This window comes from Pleuronectes platessa, chromosome 10 (assembly GCF_947347685.1).
Source record: "Pleuronectes platessa chromosome 10, fPlePla1.1, whole genome shotgun sequence".
Taxonomy (NCBI): domain Eukaryota; kingdom Metazoa; phylum Chordata; class Actinopteri; order Pleuronectiformes; family Pleuronectidae; genus Pleuronectes; species Pleuronectes platessa.
This window is the reverse complement of record NC_070635.1, coordinates 9,019,666-9,032,048: the sequence shown is the minus strand read 5'-3', so window position 1 is coordinate 9,032,048 and position 12,383 is coordinate 9,019,666. Positions and strand designations below refer to the sequence as shown.

At 46.1% G+C, this 12,383-nt stretch overlaps 1 protein-coding gene across 4 annotated transcripts in view; it reads left to right on the top strand.

The window, feature by feature from the left end:
- LOC128448977 (nectin-2) overlaps positions 1-12,383 on the top strand; it is an 80,406-nt gene that overhangs the window by 41,389 nt on the left and 26,634 nt on the right. For 2 of the 4 annotated variants that reach the window (XM_053431898.1, XM_053431902.1), the window contains exon 7: positions 916-2,917. The exons of the other annotated variants lie outside the window; for them this stretch is intronic. In XM_053431898.1, coding sequence (XP_053287873.1) covers positions 916-1,472 — 557 coding nt within the window. In that variant the 3' untranslated portion in view covers positions 1,473-2,917. Of the gene's footprint in view, positions 1-915; positions 2,918-12,383 lie in introns of those variants that run through there. 4 annotated transcript variants of the gene reach the window in all.

Genomic DNA, 12,383 nt, shown 5'->3' with positions numbered 1-12,383 from the left:
ATTGTATTCACGCTCTCCTTTGCCAATTTGCACTGTAACAAAGCCTTTGTGTGGTTTAAAATGAACTTAAATGGGTTCTTTTATATTGTGTGTTCACCGGAGCCGGAAATAAAAATGGTCACACGTGTAGGACTGACGTGCACTCGAGCAGTGCCCGTGGTTGACAGAAGCGGAGAGGGATGCAAATCTCTCCCCTGCTCTTTGTTCATGGCTTCCAGGAGGAGTTGTCATTCCGCTGTGTCACTTTGTCACTCACTCAACCCGCTACCATCTCCTCCTCCTCCTCCTCCTCACGTTCTTCATCCAATTTCCTCCCTCCCTTCCTCAATCCATCATTACCACCCTCCCCTGCATGGCCTCCACCTGTTCTGCCTTGCGGACGACATTTACCGCTCCTTCAGAAAATTGTGTGTGTGTGCGCGTCTTGCACCCCCCCCCCCCCCCCGGCCCTACAGTGTGATTTGTGGCTGGTCCCTTTGACAGACCCTCGCTGTTCAAGGACAACATGAGGGGCAACGTGGCCGAGACGTTGTTGTGGCTGTGGGAATGGGGACAGGAGCAGCTCTGAGGGAAGAAGAGGAAATGACAGTGTAGAAGGAGGCTCAGCAAACATGCGCACACAGACACACACCCACACACTTGACTGTACCGACACCTCAACACTTTTACACACTTGACTGAGTACAGCTCAGACCAGCACCACTGACATCATCCCACCCCTGCTTTCTCTCCTTGTTCCTCTTCCCCTTTGTCGTTTTTCCTTGACATTACTGTTTCCTGGGTCACCTTTTTATGCTCTATCTTATTCTCCTTGCCCTCTCTCTGTGTTTCACACTGTTCTCTTTTTTTCCACCCCTCTCTCAACCATATTCCTTTTCTTCCCCCCCCCCCCCCTGCCTGTCCTCCCTCCTACAGAGCCCACAGTGAACCCATCCAATGCCGGCGTGGTGGCGGGAGCTGTGATTGGCTCCCTGCTGGCCCTCCTTTTGGTCGCCGCTCTCATTGCCGTGCTCGTCACCCGTAGCCGCAGGCAGCAGCAGGGCTACCGGGCCAATGGCGGCAGTGACATGAAGACGCGCATGTTTGGCGGCGGCAAGAAGGCCAGCAAGAATGGCACGGGTGGAGGTGCGGGGCCCGGCGGCGTGGGGGGCGGGAACAACAACGGGCCCATCTATGTTTACAACGAGAGCTCGTCCCACCAGGCCCTCGGGGAGAAGAACAACCACCACCAGCCCCTCACCACACCCACCGCCCAAGACATCCTGTTGAGCAATGAGTTAGATGACGCGGAGAGGAGGAAGTTTGATGAGCTGGAGGAGGAGGAGAGGTATGACAACTTCACCGGAGGGGCCCCCATCCTTCAGCTCCGCCCACCCAACGACCAGGACGATATAATCGGAGATTACATGGATGACGACATGGAGTCCCAGCGGGATGGCTCCGTCATCTCACGGACTGCAGTTTACGTATAGAGGAGGAGGAGGAGACGGAAAAAGGAGAAAAAAAAAAGAGTGATGGAGGATCCCTCCCGAAGATGTTGTGGTTTCAGGATTCCTGTCTGATAGAAACGAGAAAATGATTCCACTTTTATTTTTGAAAATTGATTTTAAATATGTCTTGTTATTAAATCACAGCGCAGCCCCAGAACGAACTGAATGAAGGGGAGGGGAGGGGAGGGGGGGGAATGTGGTTAAAAGCAGTGTTGCTGATGTCTGGTCCCTGAGAGCAGAAAATCAAACAGAAAAGAAACAACCTGTCTCCCACCACTTCTGCTCATGGCTCTCACTGGGACACTGACAAGGACCCTCCACAGACTGAAGGAGTGAAACTATGAAGTGTAGGAGGAGAATAATGGAATCATGATACAAGCTTTGCTATAGAGGAGGCATCGCACATGCATATTCACTCTTATGTTCACCAAAACCTTAGAAGGGGTTGTCAGGCACTTCAGTTTTGCTATTCCCAGTCCTCCTGTGGGAACCCTTTTGTTTTGGCAATGCTCTGTGCTCTGACAGCTGGTTGGTAGTTAGTAGCTAGTGATGGGTTTGTGGGAAAAACATCTGAAGGTTTAGACTGTAACCATCAAGTGATTTTAGAAAAGAAAACAATGCGTTTCTCACGTCTGCTGGCGAGTTCTCCTTTCCACTCTCTCTCCACTTTCCTCTCAAACTTAAAAAAAAAACAAAAAAACAATGGCAAACCATCCATCACAGTAGACACTTGAATCACACAATTTAAAAAAATAACATTTGACCCTTAATTGCTGCACAAATGCAGTGGCTGCTGATTTTAACAAAGTGAGTTTGCAGAGTTGGAACCATCTTCTCAACAAGGTATTCAAACGCAAACTTTTGTGCCGTGCCTGGAGGTAAAAGATGGCAAACCAGAGATGAGGGAGTGAGATGTAGCCAATGTGACAGGGTCAAGGGATGGAGAGAGGGATGCAAGAGGACTAGAGAGGAGCACGTCTCTTCTCCTTCTCGTCCTCCTCGTCCCCGTCTCTTCGGAGCGCTCCTGACAGGAGGGGCTTGATTGGTAATGAGCCGTGAAGTCGCTCGCTTAGCCGGGACCAACAGATTGCCACCACTTATCGTTTATGACGTGGTGATTGCACCCTCCTCCCACCTCCATCTCTCTATCATCCCTCCATCGCTCCCTCTCTTCACCCCTCTCTCCCAGTGTTTATGGGGAGTTTCTGATTTATCCGGGGCAGTGTCGAGGTCAGGGCCGCGGAGACCAGGGAAGTATTTTACGGCTCCTGATGTGTCAAACGGCCCACTTACTCTATCCCTGCCCAGCCTGCCCTGACATGCCAGGACTGACAAATCCACCTGGAGTGGCCATGTTCACTCCACCGCACAGACTCTTACCAACTCCTCCTATAAGAGGAGTCGTTATAACCCCCCCCCCCCCCCCCCCCCCCAACGAGTGAGCGCGTCAGCTTCGATAGATTTTCAATGAGGTTGTGTAATATTTCTTTCCATTAGCGGATGTTGTTAAGTGTCGTGAATTGATCGGGAAACATAAAAGGTTGCGTCCACACTAAAGCAATGGGAGTCATATTGACTCACAGGCAACAAGCAGCGAACACGTCTTTTACGATGCAGCTTCGGGGCTGATTGTTCCCTGACTGTTAATTTATCCTTGTAACGAGCCACCTGAGGCCGGCTCAAAGAAACATTTTCCCGCGGCTGCTGTGCGCCGCAGTCTTTGAGGCTCAGTGTGTACACGAGCGTGTGCGTCCCTGTAGCTGCCACTCGATGACTGTGATGGACAATCTTGGAGAGAGGCTCCACTGCAGCTCCTCTAATCACGCTTTCCCTGGTTCTCTGATCAACTCCCCTTTGACCCACTGGGAATTGGGGGGGGGGGGGGGAGCGTGGTCCAGATGACTGTCCTGACCTCTGCGGAGGCCCAGCAGAGATCTGGGTTGCCGTGCGCTGCAGGTCATGGGGTCAAACGCAGGGTGACCCATTGCCAAGGGCAAGGATGACTCGCCCGCATTTCTTATCGCGGCTGTTTCTGCCCTTGAACTATGGACGTGAACAGAGTCGGACAGTCCTCGCTTGCCATTGTGATGGCTGTTAACCTTTAGAGAGGTGGAGGGAGACTAGGAGGCAGACGACAAAAAATAGAGACAGCGTTTAGTGTGTGAGCACCGTCTGGCATATTGTAAGCCGGTGTGTTCAACAGGATTATTGTCCAATGGCCTTAGTTTCTACATTAACGCAGCTCCTGTCAAACCGGGGTACAGTACGTTTACTGAACACAGGTGATCTGTCGCAACCACTCAAAATAAAAATGCATTACTTATTTTTGCACTTGTGTGTGTCACCACTACAAAGAGTGTAATGAGGGTAATTCTTGTGGGGGATAAGAAAAAAAAAATCGTGACAAGGGACAAAACTGCTGTATGTACATGTTGGTGTCATGTATCTGTGTACTATATATGTAAGCATTTTTATTTTTTTCGTGAAAATGTGGATATTTATGAAAAATGTAAATATCAGATCAATGGAGCCGGTGTTGCCAGTGCTGTGGAAGTGGGGATGAAGAACCCGTAAGGCCACATGTCTCCGAGGGCATTCAGAATGTAACTTTTAATGAGTACCTCAGCAGTCTGGTTGTTTTTAACACCCTGAACTGGCTGAGCTTAGTTTACCTGAAGCCGAAAATAATACATGCTTGTATATTTTGTATGTGCAAGATGGCATTGCCTGCATCTCCACACAAGCACAGTTATTTTATTTTTTTTTATGCACAATTGGCTTCTCCCTCTCCTTGACAGATGCCCTGCACAATACAGAAATACACACAGAATCGGGTAGACTGTAACCACTCTAGAGATGGTCTGTTTGTTTGCTCTGTGTGTGTGTGTGTGTGTAGTTGTCAGTGTGTGTTTTCCTGATGCTCTGGGGCTTTGGGACATCTCTATCTCTGCCGTTGGGGCTGTAACCTGAATAGCCACCCTTTTGTCACCACGGAAACCTGGCAAACTGGGATATTATTGTGCATTTGGAAGACTCACACACACACACACACACACACACACACTGTATATATACCTACATACTGTACATACACATCCGCAGAATGCAGAGAAACATTCGCCCACACACACAAAACCCTCAGTCACCCTCGTTATGCTCACTCCCACAGCCAAACTGTGCAGAAGACACCTCATACCTGACAACTCTGCCATCTCCTGACACAAGCCCACACAAATACGCACGCATAGCTACACACACAGTCACACACAAACTTTTTTTCCCTTCTTGCCCAGTGGCTCCGTCAGGACATATACTGTGTCCTGTTAGAGTGGAAAGAATTGCAGCACGACGCGTTCCCCGCTCCGCTGCTCTCCATTCCCGCAAACAGTCCAACCCGGTTTTCAAAACATTGACCAAGTAGAACAAAGGCTGCCACGTACATTCAGGGATGCGCACCCCTCACCTCCTGTCAGAGAAACACACTCTTTAGGAAACAGTTTGTCCGTCCCACTTTTGTGCTACACATGAGATATAAGCCACCGCGCTGACCTCCTCCTCCTCCTGCAGGATTCTTATTCGGCTCCAAAGTCTGTTTTCCATTTCTCTCACTGCCACCTGCGGCACCGCGACCACCTCCACACAAACGCACACACACACACACTCTTGCCACTAACCTCTGCACCCAAGTAAAAGTTATCAGACAAAATGCTTTTAGAGAAATCCCAGATACTGGTCTTGGTTCTAGCACAAGGTTAATGTGAAACTGTCCAATCTCTTTTTTTTAAACCGGAGAGCCACATTCTGTTGCTTTTTCTTCGGCTCCACACATCTGATGACTAATCAAAGCCTTAACGTTTCCCGTCTCACTTATCAAAGAAAACAAATAGAGAAAACCTTCCTGTGTACATAGTATAAATATATAAATATGTAGCAGAGGAAAAATTACTAATTTATGGTGTCACGTTTGTGTATTTCTCAGTGACGGCAAGCATGAAGAATTTATTTTCTCCTATTACAGTTTCTCCTCTTTTCTGTTATTTTGCAGTGCTTTATAATTTATGTTTTCTGAGTGCTTTATTCATGACTGCTGCGCTGTGATTGCTGCCAAAACTGGCAAATGTGCTTCTTCTATACAAATGAACTGTACACATGTCGAAAAAAAGTCTTACCCCAAAATGTGCTTTTTATTATTGACTGTCTGTGAAAAAGGTGTTTTCTCTTTTTTGTATCTCTTTTTTTATTTGAAATTTATTATTTGTCCTTTTAAAAAGACCGAATTACAGTTGTTGTCACTATTTTGTGTCAAGTCTTTCTATATTTTTTCGTATTTGGTTGCTATTAAAGACTTCTTGAGTTTTGAAATGTCCAAGCGTTGCAGCGTGTGGTGTCTGTGTCCCCTCGTCTTCCCTCTGCCTCTCTCACACTTATCCTGAATGATTGAGGAGCCGGATTGAACTGAAGCACCAGTCATTGATTCTCACTGATTAGATTTATAGATTAAGTGATTGGGTTATGAAGTGGCCTCTGTTTCTTGTCACCCATCATTCTCACTCCGCACACAGAAACCTGCTCCTTTTTTTTCCTCTCACTCATTTCCTGGTCGGCCTGTTTGTCTTGTTTCACTTTTGATAAATCTCTGCGTTTGTGCCAACACAAGTGCGATAACGGGCGTGTGGGAAACTGAGCTCAGAAATATGAGAAGCCATTTTGTCGGTTACAGTTGTGCTGTAGCTCCACCTCCTCCCAGGATCTCTGATTTGTATATGTATCCTGGTTGGCTGCAGTAAACTTGCTGCCTTGGTAACAGGTGTATGAAGGAGCATGCTGTAGTGGTTTAAAGAGCAGGTGTTTCTAGATTTTTTCACCTTAGCAGGACGATAATGAAGAGCACATGCACTCTTATTTCGAGATGTATAATAATTATTCTCCATGGGGCCCCGAACACCTTTCAGGGAAATCGTTGTGCACAGACACAGGGAGGAGAGGACCGAGTCGAGGAATGTTGCGCTGTGGCCTCAGTGGTTTTTCCTGCAGGGAGGCAGTTTGTGTTTTCAGTTGGGGAATGTGCAGGCCCAGCTGAAACTGGCTGAATGGAGCGCCTCTCAAAGGCTGCATTGTTTGAACTGTGACAAAACCGAACTGGTTTGGTCAAATTTTAACAAAAGGCCACGGTGAGGGTTGTCCGTGTGTGTACAGGTTTATCTGTGAATGTGGTGGCCCGTGAGTGCGTGTGTGTGCGTGTGTGTGTGTGTGTGTGTGTGTGTGTGTGTGTGTGTGTGTGTGTGTGTGTGTGTGTGTGTGTGTGTGTGTGTGTGTGTGTGTGTGTGTGTGTGTGTGTGTGTGTGTGTGTGTGTGTGTGTGTGTGTGTGTGTGTGTGTGTGTGTGTGTGTGTGTGTGTGTGTGCACCTGCCGTGTTTGGTCAACAAACAATAACGCCCTCTGTGTCCCTGACGAAAAACAAAAATCTAATTGTGTTGTTAACGTCCTCATAACATTGACTGTCGGTTTATGGCGGTTATGGCAGTGTGTCCTCGATGAGCCCATCGTGTATGTGTGTGTGCACGTGGGTGTGTTTGTGCGCATGTTTGTGCATGTGTGTGTCATCCTGGCTCTTTGTCACAGTTCATTTTTGTAGCGAGCTTCTTCTGTCAATGCACAGCCATTTACTGTGAGTCCAGCCCACCATCTGGCCTATCTAATTGCTTTGGATTTGAGGCTGGCGAGATAGAGAGCACTTACACACAGACACACACTGACTCCTTTTGGTTTTTCTAGCTGAATGTTAAAGACACGGGCGCAGCAGAAAATGCTTTTAAGCTGCGGACGGGAGTGAACGCTCGGGCATCACTTGCATTTCTGTCTGCATTTGTCAGACAGGAGAAAAGGTATGCACCTCATAAGTGGTGACCCCGTGACGAGGAACCTGGACACAATGAACGCCGAGCAAATAACCTGGATATGAAGCCAAAGTGACAGCAGCTACGCCGAGCACCACCACTGTGTTGAACATTAGCTTACAGTGATGAGACATGGTGCAGTGCCCCTGGGCAAGACGGCTAGCTGGTAGTGGCCCTGTTTATTCTAAGCTGTGTGTGTGTGTGTGTGTGTGTGCATTTGGCGTATTTGACCGACTGAGCATGCTCTCTGTTCATGCAGTGTGCTGAAGAAGTGTGTTCATGTGTTTAGTCACCCGCTGAGAGCTGCGCTGGGTTCCTTCAGATCTGATCGCTATAGAATGTTTGCAAGTGTGAAAGTGACCATGGATTCAGGGAGTGTTCTCAGATTAGTGTGTGTACATGTGTGTGTGTGTGTGTGTGTGTACTGTCTACATATATTTATTTTGTATAGCTCTATATTGAACTTCAGCTCCGGCAGCAATGCTCTGGCCCAGTGTTGATTTAAAAGTGTGTGTGTGTTGGTGTGTGTGGGTGTGTGTGGGTGTTGGGGGTTAGAGACACCCACTCTCGTCTCTATGCTGATAACTGCTAACGCACTGCTCCTCATTTAACCTCTCACCCTCCAGCTCCAGGCCTGACTAATAAATCCCAGAGTGAGTGATGAATGGCCAGGCCTGTTGCATGGATGTCTGAGTGATGGATGCAGTGACCTGGGCGTTGAAGAGGATTAAAGCAAGTGTCTGCCTCTGACCCCAATTATGAAAGAAGCTTCCTGCATATTTTTCTATTGGCTCTATCTCTGCCTGTGGTGAATCCTCAAATCTCCGGCTACAGTTACTGGAATTTGTGTTAACGCACTTTGTGACCCTCGGCACAGAGACGAGGCAATTAAGGAGTTTTTATGGCAAAACAATGGAATGTACTGGCCAAGTCAGTCAGTCTGACCTCAATCCCTGCACATGTTCATTTGCTGAAGAATAGACTGACGGAGAAAAGCTCCTGAGGAGGGTGAGACGATGAAGATGGCTGCAGTATAAATCTGACAGAGCATCACAAGGTCGGATAACAAGTGTCTGCTGATGTCTGCTGGGTTAGATGAGTTTTTCAGAGTTTAACACCAGATGCCTTTTCTCTTCATACTGTACAATAAGACCAATGTCTACAGCTAGCACCTCTTTATAGCTGCTGTTGAGCAAAGTGGTACTTTGAGCTAAAAGCTCATGTCAGCATGCAATTATGCTCTCAGTAACAATACTGATGCTGAGCAGGAAAGTGAACATGCAGAGGCCAGAGGAATCATGTTTTCAGGTTGTCTGCATAACGTCACTTTCTCGTGAACACGTTAAGGAAATGTCTTCAAATGTCGTAAAAACGTTCACTTGGACACAAACATTAACTGATCATAATTTGGAGGTCAAAGTTCAAGGTTAATGTGACCTCACAAAACTCTTGTTTTCCTCGAGAGAGAGAAACAGAGAGACCTTTTAATATTTGTCTCACACATTCATTGGATTCAAAGATGAACTGGTTAGATTTCAGTGGTCAAAGCTAAAGGTCACATGTACTGAAAGTGGCCTGAAACTGCTCTAGTTAGCCGAGGATTTCCATTTTCCAATTCGCACTAGCTGAGGCTGCTGGACATATTTTATAAAAACATAGTTTTATTATTTCAAAGTGTTGGACAAAGTTGGCACTAGATTAAAAATGGTGGGGGGTCACCAAATGATTAAAAATGTAATGTTAATTCAACAGTTGTCGAGAGATTTCGCTCTAAGCTAAATTTGCCCCTCATGGTGAGGATCATTCTAATCAGTAAGAATCATTTTCCAGGGACCATGAAAGAAGAAAATGTCATTTCAATCAATTTTGTAGCTCAAATGAAGGATGATGATGATAATAATAATAATATTAATCACTTAGTTATTTATATATTGCCTTTCAAGGTTTTCAAAGCTTCTTTACAGAATGAGGAAATAATATTCAGTCCTGTAACCTCGCGGTTTAAAGTCCCAGAGTACTGTGCTGTATTTCCCACACCAAGTTATTACTTCCACCGTTTGTTATCTTGCTCACATGTCCTTGTTTCATTGAAATACAATTTAAATCATTGAAATACAATTTAAATCAGCATATTTTAAACTTAATTTCACACCGTCTGAGCCAGATTGTGACAGATTCCTTTTGTTTTCTGGCCACGGTGGATTGTGAAGGTTGAATTGGGTCACGGTGCTTCTCAGTGGCTCGAGACGATGGTGCAGTCTGTGTTTTTGTGGAAAGGATTGGGACGATAATATCTGTTCTAATCTGTGTTCTCGGCTAAGTTTCTTTACATTTGTTGAGCTTGTATTTGCTGAATCATCGGAAGAACAGCCACTCATCCATTATTTAATCTTGAAACATGCAGTGACTTTTGAAGAGGGTGATTTAAATCTACCTGAATCATATTTGTAGCAACCTAGACAATATTATTATCATCTTGAGCAAAGCAGGTAAATCCTATGATTTCTCTTCCCTTTGCGGTAAACTACAACATCCGATCCTCTGGCTTCTGGTCATTCAGTGTGTTGATGTGTTTCTGCTACACAGACACACACACAGACAGACACACACTGATAAATACACACGCAGGCAGGCAGACAGACCGAAGTGGATGCTCCTGTTTCCCCTGGAGGCCACGGGGCGTTTACTCTTCCTGTCCTGTGCTGACAGGGGCTTGGAGGTAACAGGGTGGTTGCAGTGCATTGTTGGATGAGGCACGTCTCTCCCCGAGGTAGCACATGCTTGGCCAACTGCTGGGAGGGCAGAGAAGGGCAGGGAGAGAGCGATAGAATGAGGGTGGTGCCGTGGAGGGTGGGCACAGAGGGCGTCCATGATGTGTGGAGAGCGAGGAGGACGCGCGGCGCTGAGATCTGAGGCCTTGTGTTTTGGCAGAAGCTACAGAGTGCGAGCTGGTGTATAAATTGAACAGTGACTAATGCAAGATTGAATAAACAGGCAAGAGATGAGAGGAGGAGTTTGGGAGGATGGAGAGAGCAAAAGGGCGAAAATAAAGAACAGAGGAAGGGAGGAGAAGCCTGATTAAAGATGGAGTGGAGACGGCTGAGGGAAGGGAGGAGGATGATGAGCGCTGAGTTGTTGCAGCTGTGTTGATTTAGCTTCTACCAGATCGCACAGTGTGTGTGTGTGTGTGCACGTTTCGTCTGTCTGTCTGTGTGTGACGGAGAGAAGCTCTGACATCTTCAGAACGCCGCTGACCTCCACGCATCTGCACAAACACCAACCTGGACCAGATGGAAGAGGCTGGCGTGCGTGAGAGTTAAATAAGCTACAAAAGGTCTTCATGCGGTGACTTACCTGGAACAAATCCTGTTCTGGAAAATGAAAAACAAAGAACATTATGTGAATGCAGTATGACCACCAGGGAGTGTAGCTTTGAGCTAAGTGTGCACATTTGTGTGTGAGTGTGTGTGTGGGTATGAATAAAAGAGATTTATATCAGGGAAAGAATGGTTTGTTGCTGCTCCTAAGAATAGATTCTGTGACGGAAATGATTTTGATGCTGTATGCAAGCCTCTGTGTGTGTGTGTTTGTGTGTGTGTGTGCGTCTGTCTCATTTTGTGTATATTTGCCCTGGAGTGCATTGCAGATCAAATGCACTTGCTGTTTAATTCACCGTCTCAACAGGCAGCTCTTACAAAGTACATGCACGCACTGACACACGCACGCCTGCATACACTCAGATCCAAACACACAGAATGAGAGATGAATATGAAGATAAAGAAAACAAAAATCGGTCTGCAAATACTCGGTGTGAGGGACTTGAGATTGTCTCCTGGGGACTGCCAAGTCGAGTAAACGCTGGCTGATTGTGCTCATGTTCATTTGTGCATGTAACTGCTGTGCAGATGTCTGCCTGCCTGACAGTATGGAATATGCATGCAAATGTAGGCACTGTTTCGTGTGTGGGAGTTTAACCGGGAAAAAAAAGTTTCTGTTTGCTTTTGAATAACAAATATATGTGCTGTTGGGTGCATCTTTCCTCCGTTAGGTGTTTGGATGTTAGATGACAATATGACCCCTACTTATTTCTCTTAAATGTCTTTGTGTATCATGATATCAATGACATTATGCTCTTGTTTTGAAGAGACAGAGGCATGCAGGCAAAAGCACATATAAATTAAGCAAAAATAATCATAAATAAATAAAGATAAGACGTCATCTCAAAATGTTCAGCCTGCAGAGCAGCATATCCAATAAATATATATTAATATAGTTCTACAGGCTATCTATACATTTAACCCTATTGTATCACATATTACAATATAACTATACTGTTTTGCGACTACATTATAATTGTATTCTTATATAACATCATAAGATACATTATGATACAGTATACCTTTATAATAAATGCTTAGTAGAATATAATATATCGTTTATTTAACATAAATGCATATTCAACACTAAATACAGTCATCCCCCGGCCGTTCTGTGTTTCTGTATTGTCTGTGTTTCCAGTGTGAGTGTGTTGCTACACACAGTGTGGGGAAGTCGACCGGACTGCGAGCCTTCACCGGCAGTGATCTTTATCTGCACTGGCCGGTTCCCCTGCAGAGTTCAAGTCTCCTCCGCTTTCTTTGTTTGACGTGAAATAACAGCCTCTAGTGCACAGAGGACTGTCAGACCTTCATGAGATTGTGTGCGTTAGTGTGTGTGTATGTGTGTGCTCATGTGCATGTGTCATCGCCTCCTTTATATCCACAGACTGCCTCCCTATTCATCTTATGATGTCTGTCATCTTATCGAGACATCTCTTTTCGCTGTAATCACTTCTCCTGCCCCTTCCTCTTCTCTGCTGCTCCTATCTTCTCATCGTCTGCTGTGGACTAAATGTTGGGGCATTGTAAACCTGTTAAAGGACGTGTGCGATTTTGTGTGTGTGTAGCGCTGTGTGTATGTGTCTTTTGAATTATTACAGGCAGCGCTGTCCAACCAG